We start from the raw sequence: 12,598 nt of genomic DNA on the forward strand, positions 1-12,598 counted from the left end.
CCAGCAAATACTTCATTGGAGACACACCAGACTCCGCCTGCATCAACTCAGGATACCAGTGACCCCAGCCCCAGCCCCAGCTGTCCTCCAATCCCCCTCCCAGCACAGCACAGCATGGCACGGCACGGCCCAGATGCTGCCTTGGGAAGAAAGCCTGAGGCCAGAGTTGCTGGGATGCTGGGAAGATCTGGAGACTCAGTTTCCCCAAGATGGACTCCATTTCCTCGAGAATGATGCCACGTCCTGAGAGGGCTTTGTCTCCCTGGGAAGGAATCCATGTCCTTAGGGGGACTCCACATCCCTGGGAAGGACTCCACACCCCTAGGAGGGACACCTTGGTCCTGAGGGGCTCTAGGGGCCTACACAGGCTCCAGTCCTTAAGAAGGACTCCATGGATGCAGAAGACTCCAGGCCTTCAGGAAGTGCGCCAGGTCCCTAGAAGAGCTCCACGTCCTTAAGAAAGACACCATGTCCTCAAAAATACAACCTGTCTCTTATCCAGGGAGGGTTCCACACTCCCAGGAAGGGCTCTCTGCCCCTAGGAAGGGTTCATGTTCCCCAAGGGCCAGGCCCAAAGCCCCTCTCAGCTGGAACAGATGCTGCTGACAGTGGCCCCCCCTGGGCCCACAAGGCCCAGCTCCTCCTGCTCATTGATGCACAGCTGGTAACCGCAGCCCCGGGCCCGGGCTCCAGATGGGACCCGGTGGTCAGTCTTGGCACGTGGGGGCAGCAAGAAGCCCACACTGCCAGCGATGAGCATATGCCAAATGCTGTGAATGTAGAAGTAGTTGTCTCGGGTCTCCACAAAAGCATAGAGTAGGACAGCACTGCCTGCAATAAGGCTGCCAGGACACAGGTAGAAAAGCCAGCGGCGCCACGTGGGTGGGTAGCAGTGCCGGCGGCGGACGCTGCGTACTGTCTGGGGGAAGCAGAGAAGTGGGACTCAGGAATACAAGGCCTTGGAACCCAAGCCAGAACTGGTTATTCTCAGGCTTCCCTGGAGCCCTGGTCGTGACCTGAAGGCACCTGCCAAGTCTGGAGTGGGCACCACGAACAGCACAGTGATGATGACAGGGTCCAAGCCCATCTTAAACTGGGGACCAGATCCTTAGGGCCCTGCACCCAAGTCCTGTCGGGACGCCCCCCTCCCGAAGCCCTCCCAACCTTACCCAGGCTGTGGCCAAGATCCCCAGGGCGAAGAGACTGGGTCCGAGCAGGTTCCAGAGTCCATGCCGGTCAAGCTGTAGAGCCATTGACAGCAGCATAGCCCCCAGCAAATACAGCACCTGGAGAAAGAGGACTCCAGGGTCTGGGCCAGGTGGGCGGGAAGCACTTGGCAATGCCCCCAGGGAGAGGTGGGAGTGAATTTCAAGTAGACTTTGCCTACAGTTGTCCCCCAGGGCCCACTCTGGACTGACCTGCTTGACCACAGGCTGTAAACGAGCCATGGCAATGACAGTGACCCACACGGACATTAAGGAGCCCAGGAAATCACAGAACTGCAGCACATCGTAGTCCATGATGCAGAAAACCACAATGCCTGGCTGGTCACAGGCATGGTAAAACTGGAGGAAGAAATGACAGGCATTGAGAGAACTTGGGTCAACAGTCCAGTCCATGAAACAGGAGAGAGAGGTCACGAGGGTGGTGTGCCTGCTGTCAGAAAAGCAGAGGTCAGAGGTCACAGGCTGAGCATAACTGGGACATGCCTGACTCCCTGCTCCTGAGAAGAATGTGGTAGGGAAGCCTGGTCTGCCTCACAAGCCCTACGTATCTGCCAGCCCTGACCCTGCCCTTACCTTCCTGATTTTCCTGCTTATGGAATGTACTATGGAGAGCACCAGGCCAATGGGGATTCCAGGTCCATCAAACTGAGGCCAATCTTCCCCTACTTCTCATGCTCACCATGGGTCCCACCTATAATGCCCATCCCTGGCCCAAGCTATGGGGCTAGACGCTGCTCTTTTGGCCAACCCAGACCCTAAGCCTCCCCTGCATATCCCAGTCTCCCCTGATAGCTCAGACTCTAAGTTAGGATTCATCTTCAGGCCTTACACTAACTGGCCCTCTTCATCCCCTCCCACCCAATGTCATGGGTGGAGGCGTGGGGGGGGAGGGAAGTAAGAAAAAAGGCAGTCTCTGGGCCATGGAGAAGAGCATGTCACTTTACAGCATGGAGAAGAAACTAGGGAAGGGAGAATGCCCACCTATCCTCCACTGTGGGAAAGACGGTAAAGAAGAGCTACAAAGGAGGCACAGGGGACACAGGTGGGATTGGATGAGACTATAGTGGGCACCCCAATTAAGGAACCAAGGTCTGCAGTCAGCCCCCCTTGGTCTGTGGTCTCAACTCCTGTGCCTCTCTGGACAATGCTATCATGGCTCGAGCATCCTGTGTTCCCTTACTTGTAAAAGGGGCTACCCAAAAATGACCTGAGTTCTTTTTACCTTAGAACATTTGCTGTCACCTTTCTCTGAACTGCTGTGTAGAATTTATGTGATTTTTTTATTGATGGCAAACACTAAGAACATGTATGGTTTTAAGACTATCTTTGGTGTGAAGATGACAGGATCATGTATCCCTATGAGCCCACCCCAAGACAAGATACTGGGTAAGACCTATGAGGACAAACAACTCCAGACCAAGAACAAACATCACAGTGGCATGCTCACTCCCCCCATCACCTGATATTGCCCCTGCTCCATGTCAGGAAGAACAGACTGTTATAGTGATGAAAAAAAGAAAATTAAAATGCTATAATGGGAGAGAAAAGGTTTTTGACCTATATAAACTTGGTGAAAATCTACTCATTGGAGCTGACCTTGAGACATACCAGCAGATTTTACAGGATCAAAAAAGTTTCTTAAGATCCTGTGACTCAATCTGCTTTATCTCTGTCCCCTGCGTGTTACACCTGGTCCTTAGAGAGCCATGGCTGCTGAGGGCATCTCTTGATAGCAGGAACAAGCTGCTGGAGTTGCCACGGTTGGACTGAAGTTCATCAGACTGAACTGAAACCGGGGCAGGAAGGCTACGTGTTGTACCACCCAAACATGGCGTTGGAAGTGGCTTGATGCTTGACTGAAGGGAGCCTTTAGGTACTATTTCAGCCCAGGTCAATTTCTTCATCATTCTATTGAAAAGCAACCCTAAGTCACAAGGGCTCTGAGTCCAGAAGAGAGATGGCCTTACAGACCTCAGTGAGACAGGCAGCCCGGCGCTCCAGAGGCGTATCCTTAACTGTGGGTGGAGGGCAGGGAGATCTAGCCCACAGCGAAGGAAAGAGGTAGCTGAGCAATATCACAGGTCATTCACGTCTGGCAGCAAGGGTCTCTGTAACTTTGGGGAAGAATGGAAATGGGAGAACCTGGTCTGTTTGGATGTATTACTGCTGAGAATGAGAAGGTAGAGGTGAGGTCAGGAAGATGAGTTCAGGGAAAAGGAGCATTCTATCCTGAACTCAAATCACAAATCATGACACCCCAACCTTAATCAAACAGCATCCCCCTTAGAAAAAAGCAGGTGGGAAACTGAAGCAAGTCTGTCGTGAAAACTAGCAGAATCCAGTCCAGGAGCTGAGCTGCCAACAACAAAGTGGGAAAGCAGACTCGAAAGTTCAGTCTCTAGAGACAAAGGATGAGAAAGAAATTGCTAAGTTTCTTTTGAACCTGTTGAAGAGTTTATCCAGTCATTCAAATTGCAAAATTTGTAACTTTGGAAAAGGCGAATAACATAAGAACAGGGAGAAGCTAGGAGTTTAGAAAAAGAAAACTTAGGGATATTAATTGGCATTGGGAAACCTTGGGTTTGAGTCCTTCAAATTTTAAAGTCTTAAGCTTGTGTACCTATCCTCTGTCTTTCCCTTCACTTTGGAGGTAAAGAATGCTGTCCCTTCAGGAAGAGACTGCTTTGGAATGATCAGGTTTTGAGTACTCCAAGCTTCTGAAAGGGCTTGCAAGTTTAGCAACCATGGCTCCCTCTTACATATTATTAAATTGAGAAAGTAAGCTCTTACTGGGAAACTGAGAGACTTTTCATGGGAGTTCACATCTGCATTAGAATTAGTATCTGAACACACCTAAAAGATTGATTTTTTTCAATTCTTTCTTTCTCTTGTATGTGCTGATCAATTGATGGGAGTTAATTTAGTTTCTAGGCAAATCAATATTTTGGTCTTTTGCTATTTTAGCTATTGGATATTGACTATCCTCTACGTCTAAAATCAGATATAAGTACTATAGCTACTAAAGTACCCATTACTATTTTCTGATTTGGATTTTATTTTGTTTAAAGATTTTATTTATTTATTTGACAGAGAGAGAGAGATAGCGAGAGCAGGAACACAAGCAGGGGGAGCGGGAGAGGGAGAAGCAGGCTTCCCGCCGAGCAGGGAGCCTGATGTGGGGCTCGATCCCAGGACCCTGGGATCATGACCTGAGCCGAAGGCAGACACTTAACGACTGAGCCACCCAGGCGCCCCTTGGATTTTATTTTAAAACATTAATTTTACATTTCAGCCTTCACCAAGCTTGCTCCATCTGCCTGACTTTCAAGTATATAAAAGGAAATGTCCAAACATTTCTGGAAGAGGGACTTGTAATAAATCCTTCAATCTCAGGTAAGAGAAGATCTATATCAGAAAAAAAGCAAAGCTAAATCACCTAATATCAAAGACACATATAAGGGAATAATTAATTGAAGGCTGATTGTCCTCCTAGGAATTTCTCTGCAATGAAAAAAGAGCAGGGGATAATGGAGAGATTGTCCCTGGAATAGAGAGGTTTGGGGAGAAATCACTGCACTAGTATTCTATGACTGATTATTGTCGAGGCATACTAAAAGGTCAGAGAGATTTTTAAGGTTGTAGAAAACCTACAGGAGTAGAGTTAAGTTAAAATTGCAGTGTGAGGTGAACAAGATGATGGACCTTTCACCAATCCTGATGTGGCTATGGTCGTTGCTGAATGTCTAAAAACATCACTGGTGAAGTCCACCACTGACTCCTTCATGGGGCTCAATCCACTAGGGAAACCAACCAACACCCTGTGTCAGCTGACTTCACTGAAACTTCTCAACCTGGAGAAGACAGCATCTTATCATCATATATTCTGGGTATATATTTGTCCCTTCTACCTGCAGTGCTTCCTCCTGCTTTATTATTCATGGAGCAGAATCCACTCTCCATTGCCCCGGCACCCCACTCATTACCACCTTTAACCAGGAGATACAACTGACAGTAAACAAAGTAAAGCAAATCACTCACCACCAGAATTCACTGGTGTAAACACACTGCCCAACACCTAGGAGCAACCAGCGGAAGGAAACACTGGAATGGCCTACTGAAGGCTCAGTTATGGTGTCACCTGGGAGACTCTACTCTGTAAGTCTGTAATACTCTCCTATATGTTTGGTGCAGTGTGTGCCAAATATATAGAAGAGTAAGCTTACCAAAGCTAAAGTAAGCTTTAGTCATCTCATACTTTATGCCATGTATGCTCATGAGAGAACATCCCTACACTAATAAACTTTCCTCCATGCAGAAGCAAAGACAGAAACTTGCAACATTATCGATCCACTGAAAATTATGGGCTGATTTTTACATTGGTATTCCTTTTGTCAACAGAAATAAAAAGAAGTGATAGAAATAACACAAAGATTGGGAAATTTAAAAAAACAAATTTAGACTACAAACTAGCTTCTGTTAATATAATTTTAATCTAATTTGACACCTCCCTCAGCTTTGGACATTTATGAGGTAATTTTTAAAAAATTAACCTAAATTGTTTTCTGTGAGATTTCATATTTTTATAACATAACTATATAGTTCATCTAATGCTTCAAAATGGAGTATCCAGGCACTACAGAATGTAAAACTAGAAATGCAAATACATTCAATCTACGCAGTGGCTGGAATATTTGCACTCAGGATATAATGGAATTTATGGCTATTTCCTTATTATCTGCCTCCATTTCCTCTTGGAAACAGTCATGGGATATTGCCAGGGGCCACTAAGAATTACTTGCAAGGTGTGCTTGTAGCCAGGATGTCAGCAATCAGTGAGAAAGGCCCTGTTACATATTATGCAACATATTTTGCATTTTAAATATTTTACATATTTACACTCTAAACTCTTGAAGAACAAACCTACTGCCTGCTCCCATGCCCTGGATAGGAATCGATGCACCACTCCAGCTGTAGACTGTCCTGGCTTTGAAGACAGGGAAGAAGACTGTCATCTACACCCTGGTACTGTTACCTGCAGTATGACCAGTGGGTCCTTAAATGGAGACTGTTGAGGAATGAAGGAAGTCTAAACTAAGTAAAGAATCAGAAAGGAAGAGCAATGGGGAACCTGCCCAGGAAAGTAGCTCTACATTTTGGCCCATGTGGAAAAAGAAGAGCAGTTAGAGCAAGACTTCAGGCAATATCGCAGAGCCAGCATCTTTTCCTTGATCTTTTGATTATCCTATTCTTTTTCTTAAGTTAGCTCCACACCCGGGCGCCTGGGTGGCTCAGTTGGTTAAGCGACTGCCTTCAGCTCAGGTCATGATCCTGGAGTTCTGGGATCGAGTCCCACATCGGGCTCCCTGCTCAGCAGGGAGTCTGCCTCTCTCTCTGACCCTCCCCCCTCTCATGCTCTCTATCTCATTCTCTCTCTCAAATAAATAAATAAAATCTTTAAAAAAAAAAAAAGTTAGCTCCACACCCAACATGGGGCTTGAACTCACAAGCCCAAGATTAAGAGTCGCATGCTCTACTGACTAAGCCAGCCAGGCGCTCTGCTTATTATCCTCGTTAAGAAAGTGGAAGCTCTGTATGTGACGTCAGCCACTGTAGCCCGCTCCTCTGGTGTTCCAACTGGGGAAAAGGTCTTTTCTTTCAAGGACGGTTTGCCGTTGTATCCAGAATATAAGGAGTCATCTGGTACTAAACACTCTAGAGCCAATGTCCAGGATGCTTATGCAAAGTGCAGGAGAACGAACATACTCTCCCCACATGTTCCAGGCTCCTGATACACTTAGGTACTGTTACTGATTGTGACTCCTATTAGATCTGCATGCAGCCAAGAGTAGGCTGGTGGAGCAGCTGTTGCTAGAGGATTTGGTGAGCCACAGTATAAAGGGCATCTGGCAGTTAAAAAAAAAAAAAGGAGAGAGAGAGAAACAGTGTCTGCTATAAAAATAGAATGAAGCACTGTCAAAGCAGGTCTAAAAAAGGGGGCAGCCAAGCAAAATTAGAGTGTGCTCTTCTCACCCAGCTAAAGAGAAGATCTCTCTACACAGCATGGTTCTAGCCTCCTCTTCCTCACCTGTGCATGAACATCCTGGAGGACCTGACAACATGCCCCTCAGTTTCAGAGCATTCATCCCCCTCCACTTTCTGCTAAATGATAAGTAGGATTTTTGTAATTTGGACATATGTCTGATCCATTAATGCTGAACAAAAGGGAAGCACATATTGGTTTTTGTGATATTCTTGTTGCCAAGACATGAAGAAAGTCTGAGCCCATCTAAGATTTTTTCAGGGCTCATAGGCAGGCACTGTATATCATGAGATGCCAAGAGCCCAGAGATGAGCTGAAAAGATCCCTAGATGCAGCATCTCAAGGGGAGACTCTACACGGGGGTTAAGTCACATTAGCAGACTCACTCCTCTACCTTTTCCTTATACTATTTATGAAGCTTGCTGGTTAATATGAACTTTTCTGATTATGGAGGAGTGGGAAAATACAGAGAAGGGACTGTGGACATTCTGTAATGGGAAGGGAAGAATTTAAAACTATATTAAGCTTCATTAAAATATGTTCCTTTGAGCTGGAATTTTATATCACACTGCCACTTCCCATGTTGTCTCAGGACATAGTTGAGTCCATAAAATGTCTTAGGATCCCAAGAGCCAGAATGTTCTATAAATTACCCAGTTACAGAGATCCTCTCTGTCTTCCAAAAGTCCCCATAAGAAATCAAGGAGGCCATGGTGACTGAATGGGGAGACACCTTTTCATACCATAAGAAAGAAGAAGCTAAAGATACAGAAATGCCCAGTACAATGAAGAACATGGGCACAGTATAGCTAGCCCTCACATCATGAGAGATGAAAGTGGAGACTCCATACAGAGACATAGGAGAAAGTACAGATCTCTTGTCACCATAAGGAGGAGAAAAGGGGAAGTTGTAGACACCACTCCATACTGTAGGACAGCCAGTATATTGAGGTAAAGGTCCCCGTGGCCCTCAGTGTGTGAGACAGCCGGAGACCACACACTATTTCAAGCGGCTGTTGGTTATCTTAAGTTACAAACAGCCCTGTTCATTTAGCCTGATGTGCCTTACAAAAATTACCATATTCTAGGCGTGCCGTGACCCTGCTGTAGAAGACATTGTGAGGAGGGAGACATCCTCATGTAATGAAGGCGTAGACATCCCCAAACCCGTGGAAAACACGGTGGAATGCAGACCCTCACCCACCACCATAAGGACTCGGTGAAGACACAGATGCACCGCATACCGTGGAGAAGAACATGGTGAAGGTGTAGACAGCAGCTTCCAGCACATATCGGCTCCGAATGGCCAGGACCACGGGTGGCAAAAACATGAGGTTGCTCAGGCAGAGCAGTAGCGTAGACAGCAGCTGGAATCCATAGGTGAGCGCATCGGCACTGTCGGTGCAGCCCCAGCCCCTCCACCCTGCGAGTGGGGAGGGCACAAGGTGGAAGGTGGAAGAGGGCCCAAGGCAGCCACAGGTTCGTCACTCCTGCTGGCGGCCTCTCGCCAGGCCCTAGACATTGCCAGGGAAGGGTGGTCTCCGCCCTCCCATTCTCTCCAAACCCACCCTCAATTCAAGGTGCCTCCGCCCGTCCAGGCCGCCGCTCCAACCCAGGAAGCCCGCCCACGGCTCCCTCACCAGCCCAGCCCGCTCACCGGCCTTGCACTCGCAGGCCGCGTACAGGTAGTTGTGCGTGCGCAGCAGCTTGCACTGGCCGTAGGGCCCGCAGTCGTCCACGCAGGGGGAGAGGAAAGTGCGCAGCCGCACCTCGGCCGTCGCGTTCCGGCACCGCACGTACCTGCGCGCACACACACCGGGCCGTCAGCGGGGTCCCAAGCCGCTCCTTCCCCAGCCCGGCCCCGCCCGGCCCCGCCCCGCTCACCGAGGCCCCACCCCGCACAGGGAGCGCAGGGTCAGGAACCAGGTCCCAGTCTGTGGGAAAGGGATTCGCAGCCTGGCCACTCTGGAAGTGGCACTGACGGACAGGAGGAAGCCAGCCAGGGACTCTTAGGGGAGAAGGGAGAAGAGGGGGTATCAGCGAGAGGGAGGAGGAGTCAGTGTGGGGTCAAGACCTAAAGAGCCTTCACCCACCTGACCACATTTCCCTAGCCCATCCTTCCTCCATACCATCCCCCACTGGCCCCAGCCCCAGAGTTAAAGCCTCCTCTGCTTCCCCCATTCCTCACCCCCACCTTTAGAACAGGTCACCGCTGCATCCCCCAGGCTCAAGGGCACCTCGTGAGTCAGGCATCCAAACACCGTCACATTCTCCTGGAGCAGGGAGCTCTGCGAGGGCAGGTATGAAAACGAAGAGGTCACACCCTCCAGACCCTACCACCACCCCCACCGCCCCCAGACTCCTACACCTGTTAACACCTCTCCAGAAACCCCTCCGGGAGCTCACTGGACATCCCATTCCTGCAGGAATCCCATTCCTCCTCCCTCCGGGAGCTCACAGGACATCCCATTCCTCCACACCAAAGCCTGCCTTTCTCTTTCTCTTTCTCTGTCCTTCTCTCTTTTCTCCCTCTCTCACCCCTATTCTTAGAACAGAAAAACTGGAGAACACCAGATCCTCCACAGCAGAGATCTTTCAAAGACTGATGAGAAGGCAAGGCCCAGTTCTGAACATTGTCATTGAGCAGAATTGTTTAAACTCTGTCCAGACAAGAGAGAACACCCTGTTTCAGTCCCATCTAGCTTACTGAGGGGGCAGTGAGAGGGGGGCTGTTGCTGGATGTAGAAACTAGTTGTGAACAAAGGAAACTGTAAGGTTTTCAATCATCTTCACTTGGGTCTGAAGGCAGGAGGAGTGTAAAGAAATGTACTCTTCCCCAGGTAAAATGATCCTAGGTACTGAACAGCGGTAATAGAACACCTGGGGGGTTAGTGTATCACCTGTCTGGGATTTAAAGAAACCAGATATCCACAGGAGTAAATGTAAGGAGTGTCTACAAGAATAAAAGTAACAGAATGCCATAAGCTCACCTCATTCAAAAAGGATTTGAGGTAGCTTATTAAATGCATATAATAGGATAAAATAAATGCATGAGGGAAATTTAAAAATCAAGATAAAAAAATAAAGTCTGTCCTTAGATGTGAGCCATATATTTGATGCTAACTTCCAAGCAACCAAAGCAAAAAAAGGAAACATAATGAGTTACCAGATTTTATCTTACGAGTCCATAAGATAAAATTTAATTAGAGTCTCAAGAGAAGCACAGCATCCAAACCGGTGGTTCTCAGGAAAATTCTCATCAAAGAAGCACTGTGTTCTGTCATGCATCCTGTCCTCAACCACAAGAGTGAATTTCATACAACTAGTTTATAACTTCCCTCAATGCAAGCCAGGGTAATATACCCAAGTATTATACCATAAAAGTCATTCTAGTTGGAAGCCAAAGGGGGAGAAATGTCCTCTAGGTATGCAGTTCTCTGATCCAAATGTTCAGTTCTTGATTCCAAGGGGAAAAATCAAAATACTCGGAGGGAAAAGTCAGAGTAGATGAGCCAATATATCTTTCAGAATAAATATAATAGGCTGTTTGAGGTGTGTAACAAGTGTCATGGCATGCAGATGGGTGTAATATATGCAGATGAATGCACATGGGTGTAATATATGCAGATGAATGCACAAAGGGACAGGGTGAGAGGCTGCAGGGAGGTTGGGCCTCTACTCTCAAGATACTGAGGAAGAACAAGTATGGGTCTTACTGGTCTCTGAAACAGGCTCTATAGTTTCAAGGTCAAATCAAGACTTCACTGTCACGGCCCAAAGGCAAGAAGAGTCACAGAGAATTTAAGTATGAAAATAAGGAATGTCTTTGGGCTTAAGAATCTGATCTGTCCTGACCAGCAGGAGGACTAAAAAGTTCTGAGCCATGTCCTACAAAAGACCACATCTAGCCACAGACCAGGTCTCAGGTTGGCTGGTAGGGAAATGGTGCCTGCTCCCCAGAGCTGGGGAATAGTACATAAATTATTGGATCAATGTCAATTTAAGACAGTCACTAATGGCCTGACACAGGGCTCTGCCCTAAGCCCAGTCTTATTTAATGCTGAAAATAATAACTAAGAGGTACAGAAGGCTGGCTTTTCAAGTGTGAATTACATAAAGCAGGGAAGACCCAAGACCCAAACTAGTACTAGGCAATGCCTCAAAGATGGACATGAATTCTTTCACTGAAGTTAAAAAGTTCACCGCAAAAATATGAGGTGGGAATTGGCAGGAGTTCACATGAACCAGCTCAGGGCACAAAAATGTGTGTGTCCCTTAGTGACGAGTAGATAAACATAGAAGTTAATGTGAAAAAGGACTGAGAAGACACACAGTTTTAGGTCTTCTTCAATTTTCCAAAGTTTTTACATGTGATCCTATTACTCTTATAATAAAAAAGTAAATGTACACAACTGGTTTGAAAAAAAGAAAAAGAAAAAAGGAAAAGACTCCGAAATCTTAGTTCACCACAACCCCAGGTGATCCCCCAGTGTGATGTGGCAGCTCAAAGAGGGAACCTGACCTCAGGCTGCACAAACACCACCTGCCACGCTGGTCAGACCCCCTTGGATCACTTATCTCAGAGACACTAGGACCAGAGGAGACAGCAGAGGATGAGGAGAGGTCTAAGATGCTGAGGTTGTTCAGCTTTGGGGAGATGAGGGGCATCTGAAGGACTACTTAACAGGATAGGAATGTAACAACTGTACCACACAGAAGATGTAAAATAATAGGGGAAACTGTGCAGGGAAAGAGGGGGGATATGGAGGGTGCCTGGGTGGCTCAGTTGTTAAGCATCTGCCTTCGGCTCAGGTCATGATCCCAGGGTCCTGGGATCGAGGCCCGCATCGGGCTCTCTGCTCCGCGGGAAGCCTGCTTCTCCTTCTCCAACTCCCCCTGCTTGTGTTCCCTCTCTTACTGTATCTCTCTCTGTCAAATAAATAAATAAAATCTTTAAAAAAAAAAAAAAGAGGGGGGATATGGGAACTCCCTGTACTTTCTGCCCAATTTTTCTGTAAGCTTAAAACTGCTCTGAAAAAATCAAGTCTATTAATTTAAAAAAAGAAAAGAAAAAAAAGGACAAGGATAGATTTACTGGATATAGCTTCTGGGGCAAAACAAAGATTGGTGGGTAGAAATCCTGGAGGCAGATTTTCATGGAATGTCACGACTTCCTTTAGCAATCAGAGCTGTCTAAATATGGACCGCATGGCCTCAAGAGGTGGTGAACTCCCCATCACAGAAGATATGCAAGAAAAGTGAACACCTGCCACAGAAGCCCTTGGGAAGTAGAAGGTTAGCCTATAAAACTGGGATAACTTAGCCCACTGTG

General features: G+C 47.3%; 1 protein-coding gene across 4 annotated transcripts in view; it reads right to left on the bottom strand.

Annotated features, from left to right (window-relative positions):
• Positions 1-12,598, bottom strand: part of TMEM8B (transmembrane protein 8B) — a 26,480-nt gene continuing 13,882 nt past the window's right edge. The window contains exons 7-13 of one of the 4 annotated variants that reach the window (XM_035016329.1): positions 9,461-9,554; positions 9,151-9,274; positions 8,924-9,066; positions 8,511-8,689; positions 1,419-1,565; positions 1,170-1,286; positions 1-915 (exon numbers count right to left, since the gene is read on the bottom strand). In XM_035016329.1, coding sequence (XP_034872220.1) covers positions 550-915; positions 1,170-1,286; positions 1,419-1,565; positions 8,511-8,689; positions 8,924-9,066; positions 9,151-9,274; positions 9,461-9,554 — 1,170 coding nt within the window. In that variant the 3' untranslated portion in view covers positions 1-549. Of the gene's footprint in view, positions 920-1,169; positions 1,287-1,418; positions 1,566-8,510; positions 8,690-8,923; positions 9,067-9,150; positions 9,275-9,454; positions 9,555-12,598 lie in introns of all 4 variants that reach the window. The other 3 variants (XM_035016331.1, XM_035016328.1, XM_035016330.1) reach the window with 3 other exon arrangements.

Source organism: Mirounga leonina, unplaced genomic scaffold (genome assembly GCF_011800145.1).
Source record: "Mirounga leonina isolate KUSES-001 unplaced genomic scaffold, KU_Mleo_1.0 Mir_170, whole genome shotgun sequence".
NCBI lineage: Eukaryota > Metazoa > Chordata > Mammalia > Carnivora > Phocidae > Mirounga > Mirounga leonina.